The sequence below is a fragment of the Nannobrachium achirus genome (assembly GCF_963921795.1).
Source record: "Nannobrachium achirus genome assembly, chromosome: 10".
NCBI classification, from domain to species: domain Eukaryota; kingdom Metazoa; phylum Chordata; class Actinopteri; order Myctophiformes; family Myctophidae; genus Nannobrachium; species Nannobrachium achirus.
This window is the reverse complement of record NC_137819.1, coordinates 46,371,174-46,382,962: the sequence shown is the minus strand read 5'-3', so window position 1 is coordinate 46,382,962 and position 11,789 is coordinate 46,371,174. Positions and strand designations below refer to the sequence as shown.

The 11,789-nt window shown below is 42.9% G+C and overlaps 1 protein-coding gene across 1 annotated transcript; it reads left to right on the top strand.

The window, feature by feature from the left end:
* Window positions 1–6,687: 6,687 nt before the first annotated feature.
* On the top strand, window positions 6,688–9,439 carry evx1 (even-skipped homeobox 1; the record flags this gene model as incomplete). Its single annotated transcript, XM_080734763.1, has 3 exons — window positions 6,688–7,051; window positions 8,223–8,461; window positions 8,897–9,439. 3 exons carry the CDS (start codon window positions 6,688–6,690, stop codon window positions 9,437–9,439), a joined length of 1,146 nt encoding a protein of 381 aa, XP_080590889.1.
* Window positions 9,440–11,789: the final 2,350 nt, after the last annotated feature.

Sequence of the window (11,789 nt, the reverse complement as noted above, 5' to 3'; positions counted from 1 at the left end):
GGTCTGGTTCCGAGGTAGGCCTATAGCCTATCTCTTAAATACTGCGTTAATGGCGTGCTAAACTATAGAAGGCTAAGCAGCACGTGTAAGCATTTATTGGCACAAAGGAATAACCGTTATAGGTCTACAGTTAATTTCAATGAAATTTCAGCCGCCGCCCATTCCCACATCTTTGAATGTTAGGCTAAGCTATTGGATCAATTGGCGGCAAAATAGACTCACAGGGATGTTGGTGGAAGCTATATCGTAAGTTCATGCCGTTTACTTATAAAATGTTATACGTGTAGACGTCTAAAGTCTTTTGGAATAATAAGGCAGTGATTAGATATTTTTGAGCAAACAAATGTGGGTATAACATTTTCCATTATACCATTGATTAGACCCACTTATGGGCTTAATCGCAGAGCGCAGAATCCCCATAGCACACATATTTAATCTCTGTCAAACCATTTACATTGCGGGCTATATAGGTAATTATTAACGTTATTAGTCACAAGAGCTACAATCACAGAAATCACAGATTTTCTGTCCAAGCGTTTCGACACTTTGCTTGCATAAATAAGGACATTTCTAAACCGCCTACTTTGGATTAGGCCTAAAATAGTTTGATCACATTGTGGGTACATGCTGGGCTATAGGCCACGTGGGCTTATAGCGTCTCCGATTCGTTACGAAAACGTCCTTTATACCTAAAAATGGGCCGACTGAAAAGCAAAAGACCTCGATACAAAATTATTATTGTTATTATTTTACAATAAATAACAGGCTACTGCACGCGCACAGAACAGTTCTAATTTTCTCAAATCTTTAGATTCGCCAATTTCTTGTTTGCCTACAATTTATACATTGAAATATAGTGAACATTTATTTGTTTTCGCTCGCATTAACATTTGTATTCAGGGTTTGATATTTTATTTTAACTTGCCATTTCATGTAGCCCCCGATCAAAGTTTATTTATAAATAATAATGCTAACAGAATCGTTTAGTAAACGACTAAATCGTTCTTCATTTTTGCATTTTTCATGATCATTGACCATAATTATAATAATAATAAAACACCTTTCTTCTTGAATAACTACAGTGTATTCTGTTGATCGCATTTACAATTAAGGGTAGCCTGATTTTGTGCTTGAAAATATTACGCATTTAGGCCTCACTCGCCAATTTACGCAGACCGAGACGTTGTCGTCTCTCTTATTAAACGAGAAAAGACAACGTTGTTGGAGGGAAGCGAATGTGGAAATCACGATGCTATATTGACTACAGCATACTGTAAACACACAGATAGCGCTGAGTAAAAAGTTCAAAACATTTACCCCATCTCCATTGTTGTGTCCACCCATCACATCTACAAATCTATTGGACCTGCAGGTTACGTGGGCGAGTCCATCTACATAAAATCACAATCAATAATTTGGTGTGTACTGTAGGCCTATGCTGCAAATGCTGTAAAGTATCCTAGTTTTAGATATGACGGGTAGAAATGTCAATATTTACTTCTGGGCAGTGCATAACAGTGATTGGCCTTGGTAATGGCTCAACAGCGTGGTATGGTGGATCACAAGATACGACAATCAAAGTCTTCCCAATGGGGACATAGTTGAATAGACAGAATGCCAAGGCATGTGCACTAAGAGAGACAATTATCGGATTAAGTTAAAGAATAACGGAATGCCGAATAAGAGAAAGAGCACTGCAGTCCATCTCGAAAAAAGCATTGCAACGAGACGAAATGTAAATATCAGCCTCGCTGCAGATAAAGAAGAAGCGAAGCTAAAGACACTAAAAATACAAACTTAGATCTTTCTTTTGCGCTGGCCTATATATCTAGCGTTGCTTTGCTACTGTTGGATTGGTGGTAAACCATACCCCATGACGTGTACACTTTAATAGGGTAATATAGCCCTGATCTCAGTAGTCTTCTAAGCCGTTCGTGTTATAGTACCGGGATTGTGGGATACTGCCGAATGGTGCAGCAAAAGGCGATAAAACGGGGCAGATTTCCATCTATACAGTCACCTTGCATTCTCAAGACATATGCCGTGGTCCAAGGTCAACGACTTAACGTTCTGGTAGCGTCATCCCGTTTCAAGGCCAAGTTGAAGCTGAGGAGACGGGAGGGGCAGTATAATGAAGTCTAGCTTTTCTTCCTTCAACGCATAATCATGTCCAAATCAGTCCAAGTCAGAACGCATGCATGCACGCACGCAGGAATAAATCTAAAGCATGGTTCTAATAACTACTGATTGTTTTCTTTTTGCTCCCTCAAACCAAATATTCTAAAAGCCCACTGCAAGGACACGGGATTGAATTACATGCGTACTGCGCAGACTCCATGGTCAAGTTCAAGTTGGACTCGCTAGTAAAACTGAGGGGCGCATTCTGCAATGTCTGCCGTGGGGGGCGCTCCCTTCTTTGATCTCCACCATAGAGACACCATGCGAAGCCCACAACACATTCAAGTCCACTTTTCAGTACTTCTATAAGCCGAACAGGACCCAGCTTTCAGCTCTGTGACAACAACACCGAGATTTAACATGATTCATGGTGTGCATTTGAACAACCATGATGCACTTGTATTGCAGCAAACATCCCCTTAAAGAAGAAAAGGCGAGCAAGCCTTCCAATCCCATCCGGTGTCCTTCACTATCTAAAATACACACCATATAAGTGACACTACTGTAAACGCACAAGGTCATTTCTGAATTGCGCAAAAGGCCATTGTAAGCCTTATCTCTGGACAGATCACAAGATACTATCTGTGCTGGCCACAACCCATTGCATAACCGCTGCATAGTGTCAACATGCTGCGATCAACACAATCTTTCAGACGTTCTTCAGTGGCCTTCCACTTCCACTAGTAACACCCCCAATGTCCCCATACTTTATTATTTGAAAAAGGCCTTGTAATAGCATTGAAGGAAAATCGAAGCTATAGCACACACCCTGGTCAACACTGTAGGCTATAGTTACTAATAAAACAATCCGTGCACCTTAAATGTACACGGATTTAAAACCATGCCCTTATAGCATCCTCATTGACGAAACAGTTTACTTTGCGGTCATATCACGTTTCTCTGAAAAGCTGTGGCTATATGGAGTTGAAATAGTAGCCAAATATACTTCCATTCCATTTTTTTAAATTACATTGTTGAATTATCGGACTTCGAGACGAGTTCGAGTTGATATTGTCTTTATATGACATGCAACAAGTATATGCCGTACGCTATATACAGTCATACAGTAGCACACATTGAAAAGATACATGAAAAGATAAATATTTGTTAATCAGAAATCATATCAGACAAAACAGGCCACTGTAGCCTATATGTTACATATCAAAATCATCTGCGTTTGTTAAGCCTATATGTAAAACATGACCTATATGTATAAGGGTCATGCTAAAACAAAATATGCATATGAGGTTTAAACTCTACCAGAAGAAGTCCAATGAACAAACCAACTTCACCAAATCGGACAGATGCCATGTCATTTTGTCAGCATTTATAGGCCGTTGCGTCTGATTCTACATCTGGCCAACCACAATTCCATTCGGTTGTGGCCGTTTAGTCTCCAGCAATAATAACCTTCATGCATTGCAATGGCCTCTTATCTCAGACCCTGGTCCACAATGGGAACTTTTTGGGCACATAAACTAAACCACTGTACTTGGAATTAGTTCCTGTAGGGACAACATTTAAGTCATTGGATGAAAATGATTGACAAGAATGTGGCTGATTTATGCAACTGAAGAAGCGTATTACAACCCTTCATTAAGGTTACTGTAACAGCATTGGTTGCACAACAATATAATGATGATTAATAAACATTGCCATTAAGAATAGATTGGGTTTCTTCCAAGATCATAAGTGCAGAAGAAAGAAAGAAAGAAAGAAAGAAAGAAAGAAAGAAAGAAAGAAAGTCCATAAAATAAATTCCACGAGGGTACTACTATATCTATTAGCCTATACACTAGATGTCAATCAAATAAATAACATGATGGTATAGTACATACAGTATAGATGATAGAGAAAGATAAATAACATGAGGGTATAAAGCACTACAGTATAAGATGGATGGGTATGAGAGAGAGAGAGAGAGAGAGAGAGAGAGAGAGAGAGAGAGAGAGAGAGAGAGATGGATAAACAAAGAAGAAAGAAAGACAAAATAGACAAAGACGTGGGTTTTTAGGGGAGAGTGGCACAGAGAGAGAGAGAGAGAGAGAGAGAGAGAGAGAGAGAGAGAGAGAGAGAGAGAGAGAGAGAGAGAGGAGGGGTACATTTTCCCCCACACCGGAGAAAGCGTGAAGGAATTTCACTCACTCCTCTGCTTCAGTGCTTGCTCAGCTGGGGGAGGGGGTCTGCGGTGGCCGGGGCGTCTTCCCTCTTTTCAACAGGCGAGGGCGCACAAGGACAGCAGAGAATATCGAGGCTCCGCAGCCGACGGTCCCCTGCGTCACACTCCTCTTTCTACAGGCACGTGACGTCACCCTCCTCCCTGGCATCCTCACTGTGCGAGCATAACCTGCAGGCACAAGACTGAGTTCATATAAAATGCGACTAATTCTCCTTCTGATGATGATGATGATGATGATGTACCTGCATGTTTATGTGGTTATGTGCATGATAGTAGCACCCACTTCAAACCAAAATAGTCTGCTTAAGACATATAGGCCTAGTGTTCGAATAAACGTCACTTTGGTGCTACAATAAACAAGTGGAGCCCTGGCCTGTAGTATATGCGAGCTGTTTTCTGTTTGTTAGGTTGTATGCATGCATGCATGAGATTGAATGAGCTACAACGCTAATGATGATGACCGCAGAATCCACACAGGCCGGGGATCCATCCAAACCATCAAATGTTAGGCCTAGCCTAGTCTACACATGCAGTAACACATGCAGATCAAAGTGACACACTTGTTCTCAAAATTCACATTGTGCTTCCGTTATGGGAAAACAGACAACTGCACGTGCACCCCAAGTACTGAAAATGAGTAACGTTAGTAGTCTATAATATCAAGTTCAAACCCAGGGTTAAAAGCCTTTTTCATTTATTTCTGGTTAGTGTCTTTTTACTGCACGAGAGCATATCCTACATCAAAGAGATCCTCGAAAACGGCCCCCACCCTGAAAGCATGCAAAGAACCGTCTATCACTGTGGATTATGTCAGGACACTGGCGTCAGTGGCGTGCCAATTACAATAATGTCATGATTCGTGTGCGTGATTATATATATATATATATATATATATATATATATATATATATATATATATATATGCCTGAATGGATAGATTGGATGCCCATATATCCAATCTATTTTGGGCAAGTTATTACAAGTGAATATGGTTAAAATGTGTAATAAATTTGGGGGAAAAAAATCACATCTAAGGTCGCAAGGAGTTCTTTTAGATGTGCTTTTTTTATATGACGTGGCGAAAATAGCTGAACTTCAGATATAGCTATTTTCGCTATACGTCATAATATGACGAAGTATAATGGGAAGTGGTTAAAGTCCTGTTGTCTTGTGGTCCTTGTTGCTCTTCTAGACTCATGTCAAATGGCCTGTTATCTTAACTCTGACCACACGGTTTGACCTTAGAGTGCTTTGTTTGACACCACTTTAGGAGAGATGAGAATGATGGGAGGAGCGGGGCCTCTGCTAAAATGGACAACAACGGTGGCGAAAAAGGCAATGTGCCCTATATACACACGCTCTCTTTTCTTTATTGTAATCAATATCAAGTCATTGGAGAACATATAGGCTACAATCATTGTAGTACAATGTGCGTTTTATATCATTGTTTGCACATATCATAGGCCGTTTAGGTTACAAATGGTCTCGAAGTAAATGTAAGCTATTTGTCATTTTTTTTGCATTTGCTGCCTCGTTTATAGAATATATGAAAACAAAAATGATATATATATATATATATATATATATATATATATATATATATATATATATATATAATATATATATAGAGAGAGAGAGAGAGAGAGAGAGAGAGAGAGAGAGAGAGAGAGAGAGAGAGAGAGAGAGAGAGAGATATAGATTAAAAACTAGCCTATGCCACAACCAGCCTTTCCTTATATAAAGACATTGCTAAAACTATTGACATGCAGGGCCATGTATTTCACAAGGCATCACTAAAACAGAGGTGTTACTACAATATGAACTAATAGCCCACTATACATGTGCACACTTGCTTTAAGACATCCTCTAGACCAGACAGTGGTCGTGGAGCCAACACAACGCTGTGCTCCATGCATGTGATATATGTGCTCATGTTTCTTGTTTTGCTATCAGCCTCCCACCACCCTTTCACTGTGACTGCTCCTTCTGTTTATCCACATCCAATCAATGCGTGTCGTCATCGGGGGGTACCATTCATGACGACTACACTATTAAGAATGACAGCTCGAGAGAGAGACAGGGCAAATGGTGATCCCTCCCAAAGCTCGTGCCGCACTCTGGAGGAGCGCTCGCCACTCAGGGTCAGAACGGACCGCATCCCCTCTGTCGCGCGCCTCTCCCCTTTTCCCTCCGACACGACGAGCCCCCACAACACCGTCGCCTTGCCCAAAGTCGGCTCGCGCTCTGCCCACCACCACCACTACCACCACACTAGTCGAGGTTCAGAAGGAGAAGAAGAAGTGCTCGATCGCGCGCCCGCTCCGTCGGTGATGGAAAGCAGAAAGGAGATGCTGATGCTCGCGGAGGCAGGTCAGCTCAATGGCAAGAACGCGATCGGGACGAGCCCCGTGCGGGAGCCGCAGGGGAAAGCGGTGCAGAGGAGCTGCGCGAGCCCCGGCTCCGCTTTGCCTTACTCCCGGGACAGAAGGACGGAGGAGGTGGACAACAGCGCACGGAGGGGCATCATGTATCCCGACATGAGGCCGGTCGGCGTGTCCAGCGCCCCCGCCGAGAGGCACCGGACTGATCACCACCCCCATAAAGACGGCAGCAGCTCAGACACCGAGTCTGATTTCTACGAGGAAATCGATGTCAGCTGCACCCCAGAAAGCATGGATTACCCGACAGCTAAAGGTAGGCAAAAATAACACTTCAATTCACATGCTTTTCTTGTTTGCTCATGCTGCATGAAGTCATCTTGACTTATAAGCATTGCATGCAACTGGCAATATGCTCTGAGCCAATTATAAATATATAGGCTACAGGACTGTTTGCACCGGTTTGATGCAGATAGATTTCTTTATTCTTTTTATTTTTAAAACATCGGAGTCCAATACGGAATATGCATGCCAGATTAAATGCATTTTTTTTGTCTCACTGCAACAAAGCAAAAATGTTAAGTTGGATTCGCTCTGCACAGCTGTTATGTCAAGTGTGGCTGGATCCATGCTGCGGTGACACCCACACGTTAACCAAGCATATTACCCAGCCAGCTTTAAAACGAGTCACCTCGGCGCCACTTCCTAGAGACCCCTCACACAAATCACCCTATATTTATATTTACTCCTCAAGGAAGAATGCAGGATTTTATAAGAACCACAGTGAAAAAAGGAAGGGAAAAGGGCAACCGCCAGAGGAATTCTTTGGTGGGTTGAGTTGGCAGTGTATGCGAGGAGCGAAGACCAAAGGACTACAGGCCTATATTGATAACAAAATACCATTCTTTATAAATCTGTAGTTCAAAAGATATAGCCTCATGCGCAGTCTAATTCATATTACGCTAAATAAACATTGTACCATATTGTCAATTTTATAAGCAACTTGAAATACAAAGGATATGGAAATTCCAAACAAATGACAGCAATATAATGCTTCTTTGGTCACTTATATTATGTATTATTTATTGCAATAGATTTATTTATTTATTTATTACAATAATATTTCATGCAATAATAATAAAATGTTTTATTATTAATAATAATTATGCTATTACTACCATAGGCCTATATTACTAATAATCGTTACACTCTTGAACCTTAAATTACTCAATTTGTTCAAAGTCATGTAAACAAAGACTATCAAAACAATATATCAAAACAATATAGCCTATATTAAAAATTGTTACAAGAAAATAACGATTAATGGAGACCATCTTAAAAATACAACAAAGACATTAAATGTGTGTGTGTGTATAGCTTAATGTTGTGCTTCCTTGGGACGTCCTTGTTATGTTAGTGTGTATGTCTATACTGTATTCCTTAGAACAATGCATTCATTCGTCATGTTAATACTGTAATAATTCCAGGTCTAAGAGGTGATTCCCCAAGCCATCCGAGCGAGAGCAGCGCAGACATGGGGAAGGCTGTGCCGGGTCCCCCGGGCTCCCTGTCCTACGCAGCGGACCAGATGCGACGGTACCGGACGGCGTTCACGCGGGAGCAGATCGGCCGCCTGGAGAAGGAGTTCTACCGGGAGAACTATGTCTCCAGGCCGCGGAGATGTGAGCTGGCCGCTGCCCTCAACCTGCCCGAGACCACCATCAAGGTAAGATCTACTGACTACTGGATCTTGGAAATAACGTACTAAAACGAGGGGGGCGGGGGGATTTGTGTGATAGCATCGACGACGCTATATTATGATTTTCAGCTATGATTCCAGCAAGAGGCCTTGTCCTAAATTCACATCCTACATTCCTATGTCTAAATATTTAAAACGCTATACAGCTTGTTTTGAGAAGATTCTTCATAATTTTCTTTCGATTTTCCAACCACCTAATAATGAAAAACTGTTTAAAGACCATTTTCAAAAATTCGGCAAACTCGCTGCATATAATTTCAGATTGCATGTGTAAAGTGTAAATCTCTCGCCAAGTTCCTCCTCTGTCTGTTGTCGTCGTGCTGGTCTCCAAACAGAGAGAGAGAGAGCAGCGGGTTAATATTTCACTCAGCGCGTCTCCAAACTCTCCATGTGTTCACACAGGTGTGGTTCCAGAACCGCAGGATGAAGGACAAGCGCCAGCGTCTGGCCATGACGTGGCCTCACCCGGCCGACCCCGCCTTCTACACCTACATGATGTCGCACGCCGCCGCCACGGGGAACCTGCCCTACCCCTTCCCGTCCCACCTGCCCCTGCCCTACTACTCCCACCTGGGCGTGCATGGGGCGGCGGGCCCGCCGAGCGCCACTCCCTTCTCCAACCCGCTGCAGAGGTCCCTGGACAGCTTCCGCATGCTGTCGCATCCCTACCAGAGGCCGGAGCTGCTCTGCGCGTTCAGGCACCCCTCGCTGTACCCGGGCCCGGCGGCCCACCACGGCCTCGGCCCCGGGGGGAGCCCCTGCGCCTGCCTCGCCTGTCACTCGTCCGGCCAGTCGAACGGCATCTCGACGAGGCCGTCCGGCTCGGACTTCGGTTGTTCCCCCACCAGCAGGACTGAGGCCTTTCTGACGTTCACCCCGTCGGTGCTCAGCAAGTCCTCGCCGGTGACATTAGACCAGCGAGAAGAGGTGCCTCTGACCAGATAAAACGAAACGAGGAGAGTAGGCTTCAGACTGGGGCTGGGCTGGGGTGAACATACAGTAGCCTACAGTAAGAGTGGCATATTATAAGCTTTTTGCCATAAGCAAATGAAGGAAAAAACGAACATTATCAGGACTCCATCAGCATGAGAGACACCTTGCTCCTGTGAAGAGCTATAGCCATATAGGCTAATGTCAGAAGGAACAATATGAAAGTCAGATCTTGGCACACGTTGTTGTTATGCACCCAAGGAGATGATTAACTTGGGGCAAGATCATTATCCACATCTTCAGCTTTGACGCACAATGGAACGCACATACAGTCCACAGAAAAAGCGAAACATAACAATGCCATCGCAGAATGAGATGGCATAAGGCTGAAATATGACGACGAGATGAAACCAGATTTTGATTCATAGAAGATTAATTTGGTGCAGGAAGTGAGCATGGGCGGAGTGAGAAGATACAGAAGAACGTTTAAATCTCTGTGATGGATGGCGTTAACGTTTTATCATTATTTGTAGTCTTCTTTGCGTCCAAATTGACCTACATGTATTGTGCGAGAATGATGCCTTCCATCTCTCTCTCTTTTTTTAACAAGGGGATTTGTTAACAGACTGCTGCGCCTCATTATAACTCCCTCTCCAGCGGGCCCTGACGGGCCTCGGGCCGAAATGTGCAGATGCTGGTGAAAATTAGTAAATGATGTATATGTACGTACGGATGAATTTTGAGTGTTGAATTAATGATAATGCCGGGCCTTTTCCGCGCCTGGCCGGGAAGGGATCGTTGCTGCCAAACGGTAACAAGGCGCCAGGGGAACGGATTAGCTTGCACGGCTTGACGGGGGAAGAGAAGAGATGAGGCGACGGGCCTCAGAAGAGGATGGAGAGAGAGTGGGATGAGAGAGAGAGAGAGAGAGTTTGAAATAGAGTGGGAGAGAGAGAGAGAGAGAGAGAGAGAGAGAGAGAGAGAGAGAGAGAGAGAGAGAGAGAGAGAGAGAGAGAGAGAGAGAGAGAGAGAGAGAGAGAGGCAGGCAGGCAGGCAGGCAGGCAGACAGACAGACAGACAGACAGACAGACAGACAGACAGACAGACAGACAGGCAAGCAAGACACTGGACAATCACGTAAAGCTTGGGCGAGCTTGCCAGAGGCTGAACGTTGAAATCCCCTCTCTTCCACCTCTTACCCCCACCATGCAGACCTCACACACTGCTCTTATAGTTCACTTGTCCTCACCTGAGATCTCATTTTGATGAGTCAAATTACAGTCTGTTTCCCAGTGTTCATGTCATATTATTATTCATTCTTTTTTTTTTTTTTTGTATTCTATTTCGCTTTGCACTGCTCTGATGATGGCATATCTCGTGGAGAGAGCGGATTCACAAGTGATATTTATGCGCTGTTTTTTTTTTTTTGTATTTTTCTTTTCTGGATTGTTCAATCTCGACGTCTATTTGCAATAAATAACACTGTCAAATCACCCATCGAGTGTTTTCCTTTTAAAGCCCTTTTATGATTACGATATATGAAAAAGCAAGAGTTGTCCCTAAAATGAACCAATTTATATTACAGAGAATTGACATTGAAGTCAAAACAACGAAAGTGATAATAAAATAAATTGAAAATAATTGCATTTCGTTTGCGTCATTTCCCCCCTGCCTTTACACACCTTCAGTTTCATCAAGCACCCAGTTAACAGCTATAGCACAGAGTGCAGTGATTCAGCACCACAGCAGCACCCAGACATTTCTGCTCTCCTATATCTTTCGATGGGAGCATGAGATTGACCACGACACTTCAGGACACTTAAAAGTGATCCTCGTGCCCCGTTAACGCCACTCATATTTTCTCTCCCACTACTTTAATAGACACCACAGAATTAGTTGTCTGGAGATATTGGAATGTGAAAAGATCAATGATACCGGCAGCCAGCCAGCCCCCACCAATCAGCGAGATCTTAATTGGCCGCGTTTGACTGAGGCATGCACGCGCCATGCGCAAATTAGAGCTCTCTGGCTATAATAGGCTGGCTGGGTATATAAGGTGCATGCATGCTATACAGACAGAGCAAAAAATAGCACATTTTAAAAGCATGTTTACATTTTCTGAGAATAGACATCATGCAGAATTGCTCTGATGTTATTTCAATTATTTAAACAATATAAAATGAAAAGTATAGCTATATAGCATATAGATAAGATATAAGCATTTAAGCCTATTGCGTTTAATTAAATGTCCAAATGGTATAATATAACGAGCTTATTTATACCAATCTTTTTAATTATATTTCAACAGCTGTGAGGCATCCTTGTATTCATTTTCAACTCCAGTATAGCCGACTGACGAATAAAT